Here is a 21526-nt window from a genome sequence, read left to right as displayed (position 1 = left end):
ATTTTAATGCACATTCAAAAAAAAAAAAAAAAAACACTTTCAAATCTCACTTATCTGCAATATTGTCAACATGCATACATCAAACATTTAGTTTATATTTACTAATTAACTTGAAGCTGTTTGTAAATAACGTTTTCATCTCCACCCGATTTATTTGGATGATTTTCCTGTGCATCAATTAAGTTATAAATAGTCAATTTCCAAAAAGGATCAACGTGTTCACACCTTGTCCAGTAGGTGGCGATAATGCACCCGGACGATGTTTAAACTGAAAGAAGAAAAGTAACCCATGATAATACCCTTCCGGTCACATTATGAAAACTGTGGACAGTTCATCTTTTTTTTGACTTTCATCCATGTCTTACAAGTGTTGTTGTATTTTTGAATGTGTAAAAAACATTAATGAATGTGGCAAATTACCTAAATACGCCACGCATTAGCCAAACGTCACGTTAAAATCGAAGCTCTTCCCACAATGCACTCGCCGACCATCAGCGGGAAACCAAAATGGCGAACGTGCTAGGGGAAAATGAGCCGTTTGTTATTTTCTAAGAAGGACGTAAAGTCGACACGTTTGAGCCGTTAGCCTTTGCAATAAAACACCAGGCGAACCGAGTGGAACAACGAGAGCCACGCGCTAATATTGACTTGGTTTATTCTAGCTAGCTGCTGAAGCGGAGGTGCCCGAATGAGGTATTGTTGTCATGTTTTCCTGTGATGTGGGGGGGTGGGTGTGGGTCTGGTGGCCTTCCCGACGACTTGGCTCTAAGGATTAATTGAGCAAACACTAAGACTCGGCGGATGGTTTTAACTCTTACAAAATTAGCATTTTGTTTGGACAAACTCCCCTTAAAATGGCTGGCTGTCGTATTTAACATGGTTGCACACAGTCGTTCAAACAAAGGAAACGGTTCTTAAATACCCGCATCCGCACACATTGGCTGCTATTGACGGCGACAAATGAACCACAGTTTCTTTAGAGTATTGCAGTTTTTACATTGACAACACATTCACTTTGTCAATTTGGCGCTTACAACAGTGAAACTAAGGAAACGCGTCAACATTCTGACGACTGTGCAAAAGGTTTATCGTTTTTCATAAATGAATGCAATTAACGGCAATAGGCGTCGAATCTAATTTGACTGGGAGGAGCTGGCAGTCATTATGGATTGGTCGGCAACCTCCGTCAATGGCACAGAAACATGGTCATTTAGTGTCAGGCATCCCAATTCAAATTGATTTCATTTTTTGCTGGAAATGGTAGGAGTGAGAACCTCTTGGTACCTCACGATACGATTTGCGATACAAAGCTCACGATAACGACGATCCGATACATTGGTCAGGAAATATTGCTAGGATATTCTACAAGCAACTAATAAACAGAAAAACACAATTTTCATCCTTCGGCTTTGTGTTTATCACTAGTAGACGTCCAATCCATTCGAAGTGGGAGGATGGCAGCGAATGAACGAATTTCATTCGCTGCCATCCCTCCCACTTCAAACGGATTGAACGTCTATGGCCGTCAGTGGCAGCCAATGCCAGGCAATGAGGTAATTTTGGGCCATTTAAGGTCATTTACCTGTTGATTTTCAGTTACTTCCTGTTGATTTTGGGGTATTTTATGGGTCACTTCCTGTTTATTTTGAGTTACAGAACAGGAAGTGACCTGGGAATCACCCAAATAAATAGGCAGTGACTCAAACTCTATAGGAAATGACCTGTAAATGCCCTAAAATAGACAGCAAGTCAGACCGAATGACTGAATGCTCTGGTTTTGAATGAATGAACGTTCCCAGTCTAAATGGATTGGCCGTCGAGCACCGTCAATGGCAGCCTTAGAGTTAACTGAGACACTATTATGATGGACGATTTTGGTAGCAACTTGATGGTTTTTAAATTTTATTTATTTATTTATTTAAACATTGACACCTTTTTAAAACGATATCTCGATTCTTGACAGGAGCATTTCGATAACCTTTTGGGATACAAAGTATCACGATATATCACCATTTCGATATTTTGTCACACCCCTAGTCAATGGCATCATTTTTTTTTTTTTTTTTTAATAAGCGAATGCAATTGACGGCGATAGACGTCCAATCTAATGGGCTGGCAGTCATTATGGATTGGTCGTCAACCTCCGTCAATGGCACTGAAACATGGTCGTCCAGTGCCAGGCAACCCAGTTGAAATGGATTTAAATTTCTGCTGTCAATGGCAGTAATTTAGTAAACCATTTATAGGGTTAATGTCTATTTTTTGGCATTTAAAATAATAATAACTATAATCTGGCATCCATTACGTGGACATGGTATTTTGGGTCATGCAGGCCACATTTTTAAAATTTGTTTATAATGTGGCCTACATGACCCAAAATGTGATGTCCATATTTGTAGACACCAGGTCTCAATTATATAATTAAAAACAAAAAACAAAAAAACATTATTTTAATTAGGGCTGCAGCTATCGATTATTTTAGTAGTCGATTAATCGATGAACTATTTAGTTCGAATAATTGAGTAATCGGATAAGGAACATAAAAAATTAAAATACCTGAGCTGAGCCTCAAACGGTATAAAAAATAAGGATCTATATACAACAAAAGAACAACTTACATAGCAAAAGTCCGCTAGCTTAAATGCTATAAAATGCTAACTTTTTTTTTTTCACAGTGCTCTTAACAAATGGTTCAGACACATATTCCCACAAAAAACGGCTAAATATACCTATAAACTAAAATACAGTGATGCACGATAATACATTTTTCAACCGATATCGATAACCGATAATTTCCTGCCCCTTCCACCCGATAACCGATAATGTCACGTCGATAATTCTATTCAAGTATGTATGTAAAATTTTAAAGTATACAAAGATCAAATGTTACTGTGCAAAAATGTAATTTAGTGCTATTTTTTCCACATCAAATGTGAACAAGTAGAAAATTCCAACATCTAAACAATGGCAATGACATTGTGTAATGGTAAGCTTTTGGCAACAATTACCTAGAGAGTAAACAACCAAGTTGCACAAGAATGCCTTTAAAAGTAAGCCATTCCTAATATATATCACATTACTACACTGGAAAAACACCTTCTTAAAACTAGCAGAATTGGACAAAACTGTTGTTTGCGCACATTTGGAGGCTAAATCAAGCATATAATTATCGGATTGCATTATCGGTTGAATTTCGTTTTATCTGCATTATCTGTGTGACGTCATAATTGCCATTATCGGACGATAATTATCGGTGACCGATATTATCGTGCATCTTTACTAAAATACGAACGTATTAAAAAAAAACTTTAGCGCAAATAGAAACTTAGGTTGGTCTTAACAGGGAGCAGCTGGATTCAGCCAAGTGAATTGAGGCAGACTAGAGGGCAGTGTATCCACCCAAATCAATAAAGCTAAATGCTTTCACTTTCACACTTTCAAAACAAACCATTACGCCACTTTAATTAAACGAATACTCGAAGCAGCAAAATTTAATTTGAATCTTTTTTTCTAATCGAATACTCGAGTTAATCGATTAATCGTTGCAGCACTAATTTTAATCTTTTTTTTAAAAAAAATTTAATTTGTAAATTAATAAAAACAAAATTTCTAAAATGAAAGTGAAAAAAACAAAAATACACTCTGGTTATGTCGCTGTAACACTTATTTTTTAATTTTTTTTTTTTTTTTAATTTTACAGTATTGAACTCATTGGCAGCACTGGATGTCCAATTCCATTTTGTCTGGGAGGGCCAGCCTCTCCCAGTCAAAATGAATTGGACAGCTAGTGCTACCCATGGCAGCCAATGAGTTAAATTAGTGCCCTATAGTGTTAATTAGAAGTTGAAAACTAAATGTGTAAAAATACTCAGAAAAGTACTGATTCGACTGGTTTATTTAAACCTGCTGGTGTTATTTGTCCATATTCTGGCTTTTATTTAGTTTTTTTCCTGTGTTTTATCAAAGGAAAAAGCATTGGAAAAATTACACTAGGGAGCAAATAGGTTAGTATAAACATGTAAAGATAAAAATGGCACCATGCTGCAATTTCTAACTCATTGCAAACAGGTTGGGGAGATTCGCTCTAAATTCTTGTAATAATGCCATGTTCTGGCTCATTGACTCCCATTACATATCATAATTTTTGATATGCTGTAAACCTGATGTGTTATCATGCATTTTCCATGATTGCTGATGCAATCGCTTCTTTGGTGAGTCGAAACATCGAAATAGAGGAATTTGTGTGTTGACAGTCTTAACACCCAAAAGTCAATAGGGGCGCCAAAGGCCAAAACATGAATTTTCTTCCAAAGAAATTCTGTTGTTACTACTTATGGACTTATTTGGGCCTCTAACTATGTCATATGAAATATTCAAATTAGACTTTTGTTTTACATTATATATATATATATATATATATATATATATATATATATATATGCATACACACAGCATAGTTAGTTTTGCTAATAGAATAATACTGTTATTAATGTCCATACGGGGCATTAAAAAAATAAAACAAATAAAAACGATATATGTGTAAATAGGTCTGATGCCAATGAACATTTTTGAGTGGTTGAAAGTGAAAAAATATTCATAAATGACTTAGTTATCACACTTCAAAGGAAAAGCCATACTTTGGACAAAATCACAAGAATTTAGTTTGATTCAGAAAACTGCCATTGTGTAAAAACTGGGCATGCATAAACAATTCTGTTATGACTTATGGACTTATTTGGGCCTCTAACTATGTCATATGAAATATTCAAATTGGACTTTTATTTGGTGTACATTATATATATATATATATACAGGGGTGCACATAATTTTTTTGCCCAGGTTCTCAGAGGAGGACCTGGAGATGTGACTTGGTCCTCATTGAGCTTGAGAGCCGACCTGCCTGATGCGATAAATTTATGACAAGCTTTACTTAGAGCCAATTAACTTTAATTAATTATATTAACAATTAATGCTTGATTAACATCAACTGGCACAACAAAATTGCCATTACTTTGAAGTGAAATGTAAAGAAATAAAAAGCACCAATTCAAAATAAAGGGCATTATGCGGCTCCCACATTAACTCCAAGCCTTTTTAAAAGTGGGATGTCCTCCTCATAAGACCTCATTGAACATGCATGTTTAGCTTTGTAAAATGCAAGCAAAAACACGTTTGTCAGTGCATGTCGCTGTTCATTACCTTTATTCCGTGACTTAGGGCCAGTGGGCGAGTGGGGCCATGTCTGACATCGATAGTTTGCTTAATTGCCACATGCTCTGTTTTTTTCGTGCTTTTCAAAGTTTGGATGGCTGAAATTCTTTGACCCTACATAAAATGCGCTGCTCTTATCGGCGACATTGGGATTCTCACGGTACATTTTGTACCGCATTTCCGTGCGAGCATCATTTGCTTCTAGCCATGGTACTTCCTGTAGCCACTTTTCAGCAAAAGTCCTTTTTTTTCGGTAGCTCCGGTGACGTCTCTGTCGTCTGTCTTGTCTTTTGACGGCGGTGGGGGAACACGGAAGTAATTACTCAGTGTGGCCTGCCTCTTCGACATTTTGAGAAGTTATTTTCTCGTGTCCGCCGCAAATACAGTGGTCAGCCATCGGTACGCAAAAGCATATGGAAGCCGTTGAGGGCCAACGCTTTTGTCTACGTCCAGTACGCATGCGCGCATGCGGACCACTTATGTGCACCCCTGTGTATATATATATATATATATATATATATATATATATATATATATATATATATATACAGCATAGTTAGTTTTGCTAGTAGAATAATATTTCTATTAATGTCCATAGGGGGCATTAAAGAAAAATGAAAATAAATAAAAAATATATGTGTAGATAGGTCTGATGCAGGTCTGATGCCAATGAACACTTTGAGTGGTTGGAAGTGAAAAAATATTCATAAATGACTTGGTTATCACACTTCAAAGGAAAAACCATACTTTGGACAAAATCATAAGAATTTAGTCAAAATAACGCACACGGGTTAAATAAGTTATTATGACCATTTCATTGCCCCCCAATACAGTATATTTTCTATTGAACTTGATCATGGTTGTCTTTGGTCGATGTTCCTCGCTTAGAAATGCATATTGGTCATGATACTCCTAAATAATGAATCAACTGCTTTTTAAAAAATATTGATGGAAGAGAAAATATATATTGTTGTATTAAATAAGCTATCTAAGCACTCATTTCTTGCATTCCACACGTCCTCCCTTAGAGACTCTGGCGTTTTGAGTCATCTGTCCGTCAATCAGAGATCCTTGCGGCCACAACAGCCGGCTGTCCCCCTGTCCCCCACCAGCCAAGCGAGGGTGGCGTATGGTGAACAGGACAGGTTCACTGAGGGACAGGATGTCTTGGCCCGCTGGTCAGATGGCTTGATCTACTTGGGGACTATCGCCAAGGTTAGTCATGTGTCAGCAACTACAGCGGTTCTCCCAAGGTGTCGTTTTCTAGTGGGGAAAAAGAATAATTTAAAAAATTTTCCCTTGATTTTTAGATTGACCGAGACAAACAGAGATGCTTTGTGGTGTTTGAAGATCGATCCAAATCCTGGGTTCTCTGGAAAGATATTCAGACAGGTAAGAAAAATGGCTCTTGTCAATGTCCAGCCGCACTCTTGAGTTTATTGCAAAGTGTTATCTCCCTGCTGAGGACAACTGTTCACTGCATGGCTTGCATTAGCACTGCACCAGTCTGATAACCTTGTTCCCTCACATCTGGATGAATGGTTGTACTTTATAAACACTAAACATAATATATAAAAGTGTAGGTAGGGCTGGGCAAACAAAAATACAATGTAATTCAGTGCAATGGCAGATAGTTGGGACAGGTTTGTTCACATATTAACCATAAGATGTCGCTATTGCACTTCCAACCATATCACTAGATATGATAAAATGCAGTTAAAATATGTATACTTTTTATATTTCTGTGCTTTCATTTTAGCCCGGTGGTAGGTGAGAGCCCGCCAGGCTTATAAAACACTGGAGGAAACCCTGAAGTTATTTAGTGGGGGATTCTTCTCATTGGCTGTGAATGTTGACCAGTCAAAATATTTGAATTTTCATTACCTCATCCCTCCTTCCCTGTCATTGATGGTGATAGAGGACAATCAATAGATAATCTTTTATTTTTTTTAAATAATATTTTGAATCATAAAACGTTTTTCAGCCCAGGTATATTTATAGTATTCCTAGGTATGTGTTGTGGTCATTAGTAAAAATCGTTTTGGCGAGATAATATATTAATAATCGCCTAGCACTATTAGTTGGCATTTCGAGTATTTTAAGTAGCTTATTTAACTACAGACAATAAAATATTTTCCAGGAGACGAAGATGAGGATGACGATGAGGACGATGACATGGTGTGCTCCATCTGTCAGGATGAAACCTCCGAGGAGCCTAATGAGATTGTCATTTGTGACAAGTGCGGGCAAGGTGATCGATGCTTTGAAACCAACGAGTTCGAGTATTTTCTCTTAAATAAAACCTCATTTGCTTGTCGCCACTCAGGCTACCATCAGCTGTGCCACTCACCCATCATCGATGCTACTGTCATTGACTCGGACGACAAATGGCTTTGTTCTGAATGTCAGCACACTGCTTTCCCAAAGGTAACTCTTGTTTTTAATTTTAAGCGTTGATGGTGATTAGACGTCCAGTCTATTTGAGTTAGAAGGGGGGAAGCAGCCCTATTAGTTCATATAGATTAACATCTATCACTGTCAATGCCACTGAAATATAATCAATGCTAAAGTCCTTTACCGTATTTTTTGGACATAAGTCGCACGAGCGAATGTAACATCAGATTAGCACTAGCTCGATCTTACTTTGACATCTTGATTTCTCATGCTGTTTGATGCTAAAATGTAAAAACTAGTATTAAACTGTTATGTTCCATTTTATTTCTGAGGTTAAACACTCTTTGGCCAATTTTTGTTCCCATTTCGACACGTGTCATTTATCCACCAACAAGATTTGAACTATTTATGTTGCAGTGTAAAACAAGTGTGGCTTGAATATTGTCTGCAATAAAAATGCTTATAATCCAAAGTAAAAATATAGTTTCAGCATTTGTATTCCCAAAAATATCGTCATTGCAGATTTTCTTGAAATATTGTGATAGAATTTTGAAGCTACCCACCCTAACAATAACAAATAAGATGGAAAGCAGGGCGCTGTTAATGTAACATAATAAGTTATTCAGTTGGTATTAGCCTAAACAACACAACATAGAGCACTGGCCAAAAGTATTGGCACCCCTGCAATTCTGTCAGATAATGCTCATTTTCTCACAGAAAACAATTGCAAATGGTTTTGTTGTAATATCTGAATTTATTTTGCTTGCAATGAAAAAACACAAAAAGAAAGGTGGGGGGAATTAAATCATGATTATTTTACACAAAACTCCTAAAATGGGCCGGACAAAAGTATTGGCACCCTCAGCCTAATACTTGGTAGCGCAACCTTTAGACAAAATAACTGCGATCAACCTCTTACGGTATACATCAATGAGTTTCTTACAATGCTCTGCTGGAATTTTTGTCCATTCTTCTTTGGCCAACTGCTCCAGGTCTCTGACATTTGAAGGGTGCCTTCTCCAAACTGCCATTTTCAGATCTCTCCACAAGTTTTCTATGAGATTCAGGTCTGGACTCATTGCTGGCCATTTTGGAAGTCTCCAGTGCTTTCTCTTGAACCATTTTCTAGTGCTTTTTGAAGTGTGTTTTGGGTCATTGTCCTGTCGGAAGACCCATGACCTCTGAGGGCGACCCAGCTTTCTAACACTGGGCCCAGCATTATGCTGCAAAATTTGTTGGTAGTCTTCAGACTTTAAAATGCCATGTACACGGTCAAGCAGTCTAGTGCCAGAGGTAGCAAAGCAACCCCAAAACATCAGGGAACCTCCACCATGTTTGACTGTGGGTACTATGTTCTTTTCTTTGAAGGCCTTGCATTTTTTCCTGTAAACTCTATGTTGATGCCTATTCCCAAAAAGCTCTACTTTTGTATCATCTGACCAGAGAACATTCTTCCAAAATGTTTTTTTGCTTTCTCAGGTAAGTTTTGGCAAACTCTAGCCTGGCTTTTTTATGTCTCTGGTTCAGAAGTGGGGTCTTCCTAGGTATTCTACCATAGAGTCCCTTTTCATTCAGACGGCGACGGATAGTACGGGTTGACACTGTTGTAATGTTGTACCCTCGGACTGTGCAGGACAAATTGAACTTGTTTGGTTGTTAGTCGAGGTTCTTTACCCACCATCCGGGCAATCTTTCGTTGAAATCTCTCGTCAATTAATCTTTTCCATCCATATCTAGAGAGGTCAGCCACAGTGCCATGGGCTTTACACTGCTTGATGACACTGCGCACAGTAGACACAGGAACATTCAAGTTTTTGGAGATGGACATGTAGTCTTGAGATTGTCCATGCTTCCTCACAATTTTGCTTCTCATGTCCTCAGACAGTTCTTTGAGCATGCAGGAAAGAAGACCAATGTGGTACACACAAGGACACAGAACAGAGGTTTAGTCAACTTTAATCCATTTTAACTGGCTGCAAGTGTGATTGTTATTGCTACCACCTGTTATGTGCCACAGGTAAGTAACTGGTGGTGTTAATTACACAAATTAGAGAAGCATCACATGACTTTTCGAAGGATTTTTTAATTTTATTTTATTTTTTAAAATCTATTTTGCGTTTTTTTCATTGCAAGCAAAATAAATGAATATATTACTACCAAAGCATTTGTAATTGCAATCATTTTCTGGGAGAAATTGAGCATTATCTGACAGAATTGCAGGGGTGCAAATACTTTTGGCCAGCACTGTAACTAGTCTGCCAAACTTTCAATCTCACTTCAAATTCATCCAAGTCTTCATCTTCATTTTCACTTTCTTACAACTCTGCCAGTAGGTTCTGCTTAAATTGCCCTTTTAGTGGCTGTCAGTGTAAAAAAACAAAAACCATAAGTCATACCCTAGTATAAGTCGTGGGTCCATCTTAACCAGGGGTCCCCAAACTACGGCCCGCGGGCCGGATATGGCCCGCCTACACATTTGGTCCGGCCCCCTGAACTTTTTTTTTCTCTCAATAATGTTATTTATTTCCTGGCTTTTTTCTGTGAAGAACCCAGAGAGGGTTATTTGGTTATTATCTATTTAATTAATAGTGTTATTATTATTTATTATTATATTTTGGGCTGTCAAACGATTAAAATTTTTAATCGAGTTAATCACAGCTTAAAAATGAATCTTAATTATTCGCAATTCAGACCATCTATAAAATATGCCATATTTTTCTGTAAATTATTGTTGGAATGGAAAGATAAGACAAGACTGATATATACATTCAACATACGGGATATAAGTACTGTATTTGTTTATTATAACAATAAATCAACAAGATGGCATTAACATTATTAACATTCTGTTAAAGCGACCCATGGATAGAAAGACTTGTAGTTCTTAAAAGATAAATGTTAGTACAAGTTATAGAAATTTTACATTAAAACCTCTCTTAATGTTTTCGTTTGAATAAAATTGTAAAATTTCAAACAAAAAATAAACTAGTAGCTCGCCATTGTTGTCAATTACACAATGCTCATGGTGCTGAAACCCATAAAATCAGTCGCACCCAAGCGCCAGCAGAGGGTGACAAAACACCAAAAAACACAAGTAACAAATGGACATGACACTGTGCTGTCCTTTTAATCTATTTGAGCGTGGCATGTGCGTTAAATGCGTCAAATATTTTAACATGATTAATTTTAAAAAATTAATTACCGCCCATTGACGCGATAATTTTGACAGCCCTATATTAAATTAAATTATTAATTTATTTTATTTACTTTTGTTCCGTGAAGAATTCAGAAAGGGTAATTTGATTGTGGCTTTCTGAAAAACAATCAATTGTTACATTTAGGAACTCCTGCAATCGTCGCACTTTTTCTGTTACAAACTGACCCGGCCCATCATCAGAGAAGGAAAAAGTTATGTGGGCCTCACAGGAAAAAGTTTGGGGACCCCTGATCTTAACCCTCAACCCTCGGGTCAAAATTATCCGCGGCTGTGTTTTGTTTTGGAGAGTATTTACACATGTTGTGGAGAAGAACAAGATGTTGCTTCAAGCAATATGAAATTTGTTGTTTAAAGTTCAATTAAACTGCTTGAATTGGGGGTTTAGTGAAGATGGGTCTATTTAAACCGGGTGACAAAGAATGTATATAGAAAATGAGGGCAACCGGAGGGTTAATTGAGAAAAAAATTGAGAGTTCTAATCTGTAAAATATTGGACCTAAGCGATGTCCATTCATTTTAATGAATTCCATCTAAATACATGAAATAAGTTTGAAGATAAGTGCTGAAAGTATGGGCGCAAGCTGAGAACAATGAGTGCTGAATCTGCAGAATTTGTACCCCTCAGTTATCAGAACAGTTGGTAGGCCCCGTTAGTCGATACCAGCATCACCAAAACTTGAGATACGGAGAAGGAAACCCTTTTTGCTTTTGCCCTTTTGCAGTTACAAACATGTGCCTTTTATCCCACTTCTGACATCATGTTATTGTCGTAAAGAGACTGAGGGAGGGTACGTTGTAGCTACACAAATGGCTCTGGTTGCACAAACTGTTTGGGGACGTGTGCCTTACAATGGTAGTTTGATAGACAGTCGGCACAGGAGAGGAGTGTGGTCATTGGATGCGCCTACAACGTCTCAGAACTAACAGGCCAAGCCTTATTTCTCCCATTTTAAAGCCTTATTACATATACTAAATCATTTTTTATCCATGCAAATTTGGCATGCTTGTTAACAGCAGTCTTTACTTTCACCTAATCAAAAAATTTCTTAATTTTTACTTCGACTCGACAGTGCCTTTAATGTATTTTTTTTCCACTAAGCAGGAAGACCCACAACAGATGGAGCTATCGTTTCCATATGTCCCAGAGGAACTAGTGTGGGATGAAGACCACCGGACTAACATGCAGCAGTGCTACTGCTACTGTGGAGGTCCAGGAAAGTGAGTAACCTAACCGGTGTCATAGGAGCTTTCATATTTGAGTTTCACACTTGGTATTCTCATATACATGTTAGCTGGTACCTGAAGATGCTGCAGTGCAATAGGTGTGAGCAGTGGTTTCATGAAGCCTGCCTCCATTGCTTGCCGATGCCAATGCTCTACGGTGACAGGTGAGAAGCAACGTGTTTTTTTTACATGTGCTGGTGCAGGCAACTTTTTCAGTTAGTATAAAGCGGGAAATGTTCATCGAGAGCCCTTCAAATATCAATTGTATTTGTGAAACAGATTGCGTTTCTTTGCCTTCAGGTTTTATCTCTTTGTTTGCGCCGTTTGCAACGGTGGACCAGAGTATTTAAGCCGGTTGCCTCTCAGATGGTAAGATGTATCTTAATAATTCTGAAGCTTTCTTGGGAAATTTGGTCTTCAGGGTTTCCCCAAGTAGTTTATAAGCCTGGCAGGCCGCCAGGCTTCTCTTGCCACCAACTAGGCTAAAAAGGTGCTACAGATGTATAAAATTTCTCTAAAGACTCTATGTTTGAGTATTGTTAATAAAAGGCTTACAATAGTCATAATTTCAAAATTATGGTTTGGTACTCTTCCGCCAGACCTTGCAAGTTTTCGTGGAGTAAAATTAAAATAAAATTGGATGACAATGTATGTATTTATGCTTTCTGTATAAACAGCCCAGTGGTAATTTAGATTCATGCCATCCACAAGGAAATGCCTCAAAATAAACTCTGATTTGATGCTCATTCTTGGATTTTTGACCACTTTCTCCTATCCTACATTATTATTATAGACATTAATATTGAAATTCTTACACCGGAAAATGCAAGTTATGTACATGAACCAATTTTGAGCTTCATACATAAAATTTTGTAGGGAGGATGTGACACATTTGAGCCTGTACAATCTTACAATGATCCACAAGAAGAAGTACTTTGATTCTGAGATGGAACTAATGGCATACATCAATAGCAACTGGGAGCTGCTACAGCTTGGAGAGGTAAGGATAAAAATGTGAATGTCATTTTAGTGCCACTGATGGTGAAAAATGCTCAATCCATTTGAACTGGATTGGACGTCTATTGCTGTCAATGGCAGCCAGTTGGTTTGTATAGTCTATATAAGTATTCAATATTAAAATCTTGTTGTAACGTCAACAGCTGGCGAGTACTCCGAGATCAATGCGATTTGCGTGTGTTATTGAGGCATTAAACAGAAACACAACCAAGTAGGTTATTGTCCATTGTAACACCATGTCTATACTGAACAAGACCAGCAAACCTTCACCCATTCCGTTGTCATTTCCAGGTTCATGTCAGGGAAGGAGGTCAAGAAGAAGAAGCACTTGTTTGGACTGAGGGTTCGATTCCCACCCACTCCCCCAGTTAGGGAGCGACCAGCTAGCACATTGATGGAGTGCCCCTCACGTGGCTTCACCGTTAACTCAAAAAAAACACCATCTGGCATGAGGTAAAGAAAAAATGGCGGCCCGCCAGGCTTATAAAGCACTGTTGGAAACCCTGACCGATAGAAGCAGTTCAGTCCTCGTCACTCATATGCAGCTGCCTGTCAGAAAAGCGTAACGGTGTTAGACTTAGAAGTCACAATCCCACTGGTGTGTCAAAGCCAGTCTAAAACCACAAATTTAATTTTAAAAGCCAGGTTGCTACAATAATTAAGAAGAAAAAACAAAATCCTTGAATTCTTGGCCAGCAGTGTCTCTTAAATTCTGTCCGTCAGAGCTAGCCCTAGCATAGCTGCTTGGTTGTTTTAACATCTGTCTTACTACTCATGGCTAGCTTGAACTTGTTTTGCTGTAATAGCACCAAGCATCGGACAGAGCCTTCTTTTTGAATAAAACCCCAGAGGGTTTGAAAACTGTTAGCAGTGTGTTAACATTTGCTGAATAGTGTCGTTGTAGCATACTGTGGCTGTCTTTTGTACTTAAGATTAGCTTTAAACTGTTCTTCTGTTGTGGGTTCAAGGCCTCCGTCGAAATATAATTAGCTTTTTCGGTGCTAGCAACTGCCAGCTTTGTTATGGCAAGCTGTTCTTTTTATAGTAAAATTGTCCAACCGCCCATGGTTAGCCTTAAATCGTTCTTGTGTTGTGTTGCCAAGGGTCCAACATAGCCTCAGGCATAGACTTCATAATATATTGACGGGTGACCGAGTGGGAACACAGAGCTTTTTATGTTGAAAATTCTTGTGAATAAATGCTCGAATCCTTGAATTCTTAATAGATATGGACGTAAAACGGTCTCGATTCTTGGTTAAAAGCAAAAAAAGGGGTCAGTTAGCATTTATTTTACGTAAATATGTCGAATATGCTGCTAGTCTTTAAGCCACTGTGGCGCCGCCTTATTACCACAAAGAGCTTTTTACGTTGATAATTCTTGTGAATAAACGCTAACCGGTAAATCGCTGAATTCTTTATAGATATGAAAGTAAAACTGTCTCGATTCTTGGTTAAAAGCCAAAAACCGGGCAGTTAGCATTTATTTTACGTAAATATTGCGAATTTCTTACCAGTGGTTTTGGCACTGTGAGCAGGTGCCAGGTCGTGCTGAAACACATACACCGATGCCGTAGCGGTTAATTTCTCCCATTGATTTTTGTCACAACGTTTCAAAATGCATGCATGGTACAAAAAATACAATAATTTCTTTGCATCTTCGAACAAACTCCGGAGACAATCCTTCCTGTTTGTATGCGGTACAGATTTTGTACTTTTTCAACCTAAATCTGGTGTTGCTTTGGTTTTAAGAATTACTACGATCGACTGCGAAGCATTACTTGGCCTTAACTGAAGCTGAGTGAGGACAGGCCCTCTACCGTGGGCGTGGCTCAGGGTCTGGCGGAAGTGTCATGTCAATATATAATTAAGTCTATGCCTCAGGAATGCTAACATAGCAACAAAGCTAAAAGTGTGTTCGACAAAGCGCTCGGCGCACATAGATCTACACTCAGAAAGTCATAGTTGTTGGATAAAGGACCACTCACCAGTACGTAAGATTCTAAACGTTCCTAAAGTGGCAATGTCATCGTGACACTGCCAGCTGTGAAGCAAAAATAAATGAAACGTGAAGCTTGTTAGCTTGTAAGCATGCATAAATACTTATTTAATCCGCTGGATTCAACGAAAGAGAGAAATTTTTGTTTTTTAGTCCGAAACAATGTATCTTACTCTGCATCTTGGGCAGCTTCTTGCGTCAACCTTTCAGGGACACACTAACTAAATCGAGCTGTTTTGCCCTGCAGTACATTAACCAATGGTGCAGAGAAGGCTAAAAAGAAGACAAGGAAGCAAGCAACACGTTCCCTGGAGAGGCAGGCCAAACGCAAATGTTCCAGTGAACTTTTGTCCCAGGTGTTTACATTTGTATGTTTTTGTGGGTGGGGACTGGGTGTGCGCATACTTTCACAGACATGTGTAAAATCATTTATGTATTATCATTTGACAGGAACTAAGAAAGTCCGCACCACTCGAACCCCATTCGCTGGATCGGTTTTCTTCTATCAAGTAAGCGAGTCTTATAAAAATGATAGTAGCTGACTTAAAAAATGCACTGTGGGAAGCGTTAGCATAATGAGTTCCATGATGAATATTCAATTCCATCTCCAATTTGTGTTTCTCACTTACCCTCCGTAACAATCAGGAGTGACAGGTCTTTACTGTCATCTCAAACCTCGGACGTGGAGTCTATCGGAACCTTGAGCACCACAGAAACTACCTCAACTAGCCTATCCAGGCCGTCCAGGTACGCCAGCTATGCAAATTTCTGTTCCAATGCCATTGAGACCTTTACTGCACAGACAATCGTAAATTAGAGGAGTCTTGCTTGAATATGAGCCACATTCTAGACAATTGTAGATAAGCTGTCATTAACATTACCACAATAACAAATGCGTCTATTACCAAGCAAGACTTTTTATTAGCATATTGAGAACGTTGATCAACGTTTGGAACAATATACTGACTAGACTTGAATTTCCGACGATGCAAGATGACACATGCATGTCGATGCATGTAACGAGGTTTTACAAAGATAATGGACGTCTTTGATGGTTACTTTGGGCAGGTTCCATAAACACGCCATTAGGAAATACATTTTTTTGAATTTGCTGGGAAAACATGGAGCATTATTTAGTTTGGGAAGTTTTGGGCAGAGTAGTAAATTCTGCGTGTGGCCGACAAATAGGACCGGGCGATAAAAATCCAATCTTCAGGTTTTTTTCCCCCCACCAAAAATTCTTTTTGGGATTTAAAAATAAAATACATTTCCCAAATACTTTTTAAAGTAGGCCATGACTACAAAAGACAAAAAACTCAAAACAATCAACACTGCTACAGAGCAGTTTTACACTACAATTATGTGGTCAGAAAAAAAAAGGCTCACTTTGATTCGCTTTTCAAGTTTGGTCTCTACCAACAGTTTTCTGGGGGAAACCCTGAATACTTTTTGTGCTATTTTCATTTGGGGTCACTGTTTTTTTTTTTTGGCAGTCCTTTTAGTTTTTGTCTTAGTCTTTTAGACGAAAATACTTTAGTCTGTCGTATTTTAGTAATTTCAAAATGTGTTTGTCTTCGACTAGTTTTAGTCGATGAAATCTCGTTCAAATTTCGTCTGGTTTTAGTCGACAGTTACTCAAAATGTTTTCGTCTGTAAAATTCAAAAGTTTTGGCCCAAAAATAAGTTTCCAACAGTTTTGAATGAATATAGACAGATGAGCACATATTGTAGCGTCTACAAGGACAACTCCCAACTTCGTGATGATAATACACAACAGGAAAAGCAGTACAATTTTTATCAGTTAAACCCGCCTAGAAATCACAAACTGGATGTAAAAAGAAAAATTTGTCCAAGCGTTTAAGAGGATCCTCGCCACGCTAAAGTTGATGCTAACGCGACGAGTTACATTTATTGTGTGATGATCACACATCACAAACCTTTAAAGGGTTTGCTGCTCTCTTCGTCGCATTTTCCTCGTTCTGAATAATTCCCCCTCAATGGGCTGAATTCTAAATCCGATGAAATCGTGACCCTGCCGACGTCATCCTCCAGCTGGGGACGCTAGAACGCTGTAATAACAAGCACAGGCTAAACTGCACATTATAAGACTAATTTCTCGTCATCTGCGCTTTGCCAAATTGTCGAATCGTCTCAAAATATGATTTTGATTCACATAATAATCCTGTTTAAGACTTTTTATCCTGTCCTAGGCACTTTAAAATCAATGGCAATATTTTATGTATTTCTAATAACATATTTTAGTAAAAGAGAATAATTGTGGATTATTAGAGCCTGCAAGTCTTTAAGTACGAGGTTCCCTTTAAAGGCTAAAGCAACATTGCATATTATTTTGCCAAGAAAACCTTACCATGGGTTTCCAAACAAGCAAGATGGAGCGCAGCCTAGCTTGAAAAACACTCCGAGGGAGTGAGGGAGAGGCGCAGCTCATCTCACATGAGTGACATGACCCAAACACTGCTACGATGCAAGCTGACGTACTATACATACATTATGAAAATGTCACACATTGTGAACATATGACAGACATGTCATATGTCACATTCGTTGTCTTGTCAGACAAAAACTGACCTGTTATCTTTTCTGCCAACCCTGCAGTCAGTGCAGCTCCAGCAAGACACGGTCGACAACTTCCACCATGCCTTTCCCCCCTCCGCCCTTAAAAAAGAAACGGGGGCGGCCACGACGGGTCGGGCCACTCACCAGCCCGGCGGACCCCGACGGCGGCGTGACGGATATCGCCACGCCGCTTCCGGGACTCCACTCTGCAGACATAATTCACGGCATGGACCCCAACAGCCAGCTGTCCCACCTCAAGAGCTCCATCAGCACCTATTTTGGAGCGGCGGGTAGGCTGGCTTGCGGGGAGAAGTACAAAATCCTTGCTCGGAGAGTCACCCTGGACGGCAAGGTTCAGTATCTGGTGGAGTGGGAGGGGGTCACTGCCTCTTAGACTGCAAAAAGTGACTTCACTGTGCACCCTTCTGAGAGCGATAATTCAAATGTCAGCTTTCTAGCATAATAGCCTTTCGTTTTCAACTCAGAATTGACACAGATATTTAAAAAAAAAAACAAAAAAAAACACCAGCATATTGAAATAGGGCTGCCACAAACAATTATTTTGATAGTCGACTAATCGCCAGTTGTTTTTTACAATTCATACACTAATTGGCCATCTAAATTAGGTTATTGTTGTATTACTTTTCAGTGCAAAAGCAAAGATCTAGTTTTGATTCTTCATAATTATTTTTTTAAATTAAAAGAAAACGTTTTTTAAAATTTATTAATACAATTAAAAATTGAAGTAAATACAAAATATTTAGTTTCCTTTTGTTTATGTGGAAAATTTAAAAAGAAAAAGACCAATCCGCATAATCTTGTTAAATTACACTTTATTTAAATAATATAAAAGACCATTTGAATTGATTCCCTTTTTTGTTTTTCATTATTTTGGAAAAATAGAAAATTTCCCTTTTCTATTTTTTAAATATACATAATAATAATTTTAATAATATTTTCAAAAAGACATGTAAAATAAGAATATTTGCGATTAACTCATTGGCTGTCGGTGGCTGCGGTAGGCGTCCAATCCAATTTGAATTAAGAGGGTGGACAGCGATCATTTGATAAATTGGATGGATATTCAACTCATTTTTTAAAATAATTTTGCAATTAATCTATGCATGCTAATGCCACCAATGGCAACAAAACTGTTGGCCCTCCAAAAATTTCCAGATTAATCTCATTTCGAGATTAATCTGTGCATTCCAACATGGTCAGTGGCAATTAAATGTGATTTGCAGTGAATGTGTTAATAATAGATTACTCTATTAAATAATTTTGTGCTTGATCGATGGATTTGATAGATTAATCGATAATTGGTTGACAGATTAATCTCATTTTTTGATTAATCCTGACGCCTTGGTGCCACGAAAACATGATCATTGTCAGTGAATGCATTAACTCATTGGCAGCGATAGACTTTACACAAATCTAACAAAGAAAACCCGGGTAAAAATTAAATGCAATTTTAACTGTAAATTGCCGACAGTGCAGCCAATGGGTTAATAGCCTCAGAACATTTTATCTGGACAATTTTTCAATCAATATTGTCCCCTAACGTTTAAACGATTATCAAAATAGTCTTCGATTAATTGTGGCAGTCCTATATTGTAAGTTAAAAATGACTGGGGTATGATACTACAAAGCTAACGTGAAAAGTACTTGTTTAGTTAGGACTCGAGTGTTGGAAAGCTTTCCGCAAAGCCTACTGGTTCGGTGCAGTTCACTGTGAATAGTATACGTTCAAACATATCTTACAGTTTGTTGGTAAATATCAGGCTTTGGCATATTTGTATCTCTTTGCTCTTTAGCTATTATTCTCTTGTCATCGCTTGGAATGTTTACAAGAAGCAACTGTTCAATGCACTGCACCTGTAGGCTTTCAATGATGGTGTTTTATTTTCAAACCAGTTTATATGCTTGTCAATTTCAAACCAGCTGAGTATAAAACTACATTTTCTTTTCAAGGAATGTAGCCGATGTTCAAGTGATTTAAATGCCAATCTGGGAGCGAATAAGGGGGAAGTTTTGTTTAGCCACTGATGTTGCACCGTGAACCTTTGTGTCCACTCGGATGACATTTATTTTTGTACAGTCTTTGCAGAGTTATAACTTCACTCTAAATTTGTAATTCCTATTATTTTCCTCATCTGCGAGTACCTCTTGTGTTTTGCAGCTGTTCAGTTTTAGAAAATTTGTGTCAGTTTGTGCTCTTTTCAGGAAGCAAGTGAGATGCGCTGCTGCAAATCTTAATTTTATATAAGCATGTACTACATTTATTTTTTACATTTTTCAACTTTACTTCCATGTATGCCTTTGCTGTTCGGACCGGTAGACGCCTGATTTGGATCTAATGTGAACAGTCAAAGTAAATGCGCAAAATATACAGTAGTACTATCTTTGATTTAAGTTCTTATAAAAATATTTTTTGCTGGTCCTAACAACAATTAACAAACAAAAAAGTTCTTGAGCAGACTTTTTTTTTTTTTTTAGGACATTGTAAGAGATACATTGCGCTTTCATTTTAGGTGACCCCAAAGCATTTGACAACTAAGTATGTTATAAAGTTGTGTGATTTGAATCTTTAAGGACCTATCGAGTTTTTACTTTGTTTGATAATCAAAAAAATAAAGTGCTGCATCAATGATTGTCACATACTGTACTGTTTCTTTGCTGCATTAAAAAAAGGGAAAAAAATATTATGAACACATTAACATACACAAAAAATACAAACTCTTTAATGATCTTGTAACTATACAGGAATGCAAAAAAATATATAAACATTTGTCTTAAGACAACTCAGTTAAAACAGTTATTTTCATGAGTTATTTTTCAAAATGGGGGAATTCCCAGACTCTACGATACAGCCAATCCCTTAACTGGCTCTGCCTTATGTATTTGATTGACAGCCAGGGCAGTCAACAGACTTTCAGGGGCCCGGGGACAAGAGACCATTACAGAGCCCTACCCCACCCCTGCCACCGGCTTGTCACGACAACACAAACAGTACTTTACCGCTTTGCAAGCAATGACAGCGTAAATTTTCAAGATTGACAGTTAAATTTAACAAACCGTAATGTGATGTGACACAATATAAACAATTTCCATCTATTGTCCCATGTAGGGTACAATACAACTGAAAGTGCTATGCCTGCCTGCTAAGCATCAAAACGGTATAACTAAACATCCTGTGCCTGCCCCCTCCACATCCCACGGTAATAGCGTTTGCTATAACACACAGTGGGTTGTAAAACCCAAGATAAATCCAGCCGCCGGACCCGAGTCTGTTCAGCCTCGCGAACCTGCTCCCCACAGACTATCCCTGATCTCCCACCACCTTCTCTCTCTCCTTGGCTCAACGTGAGCACTTTGTCTTGTCATACCATAGCTCAATAGGCTACAAGCTGCCGATGACAGACTCAAATCGGACTTTGGTCACGGTGATCGTGAATATAAACGTGTTAGCGGCTGTTGTTCACTTACCAACATTACCGTCCACAGCAAACTAGTCCTAATTCTTGGCTTCTTGTCCCCCTTTTAAAAACGTCATTTTTTCTTGTTCACCTCTATGATCTCCAACTCTTTTTTTTTTTTTCTTTTACATGCACCTGATTTAGGACAACTCGCCATGTTTAGAGTTTATAACAATGTCAGATTTTAATTTCCCGCATCAGGGCACGCACATACGTACGTACGCATTGAGTGTGCCAGAGCAAGGTCAAACCATTCTCTGCTAACACTGGGGGGTTTGTGCAAAAAAAGGAAAAAAAAATTGAAATATTTAATAAGTTAAAGTTTTAAGTATATATCGAGTAGAACATATTTAATCAGACAATGATTTAAATAAATATGTGACTGTAAAATAAAATAAATTAAGGGTCATTCAG

General features: G+C 38.1%; 1 protein-coding gene across 2 annotated transcripts; it reads left to right on the top strand.

The window, feature by feature from the left end:
• The first annotated feature begins 271 nt into the window (after positions 1 to 271).
• On the top strand, positions 272 to 20292 carry mtf2 (metal response element binding transcription factor 2). Of its 2 annotated transcripts, none has more exons than XM_057856860.1 (15): positions 272 to 693; positions 6240 to 6426; positions 6522 to 6603; positions 7352 to 7462; positions 7538 to 7638; positions 11925 to 12040; positions 12115 to 12210; positions 12347 to 12415; positions 12923 to 13046; positions 13207 to 13274; positions 13355 to 13516; positions 15307 to 15415; positions 15510 to 15568; positions 15705 to 15806; positions 17676 to 20292. In XM_057856860.1, exons 1-15 carry the CDS (start codon positions 689 to 691, stop codon positions 18028 to 18030), a joined length of 1746 nt encoding a protein of 581 aa, XP_057712843.1. In that variant the 5' UTR covers positions 272 to 688; the 3' UTR covers positions 18031 to 20292. The 2 variants fall into 2 exon arrangements, with proteins under 2 accessions (XP_057712843.1, XP_057712842.1); XM_057856859.1 differs by having other exon boundaries at positions 11922 to 12040.
• The last annotated feature ends 1234 nt before the right edge of the window (positions 20293 to 21526 follow it).

The sequence above is a fragment of the Corythoichthys intestinalis genome, chromosome 14, assembly GCF_030265065.1.
Source record: "Corythoichthys intestinalis isolate RoL2023-P3 chromosome 14, ASM3026506v1, whole genome shotgun sequence".
Lineage (NCBI taxonomy): Eukaryota > Metazoa > Chordata > Actinopteri > Syngnathiformes > Syngnathidae > Corythoichthys > Corythoichthys intestinalis.
Note: the sequence above shows the minus strand (reverse complement) of the source record. Positions and strands in the feature narration are given on the sequence as shown.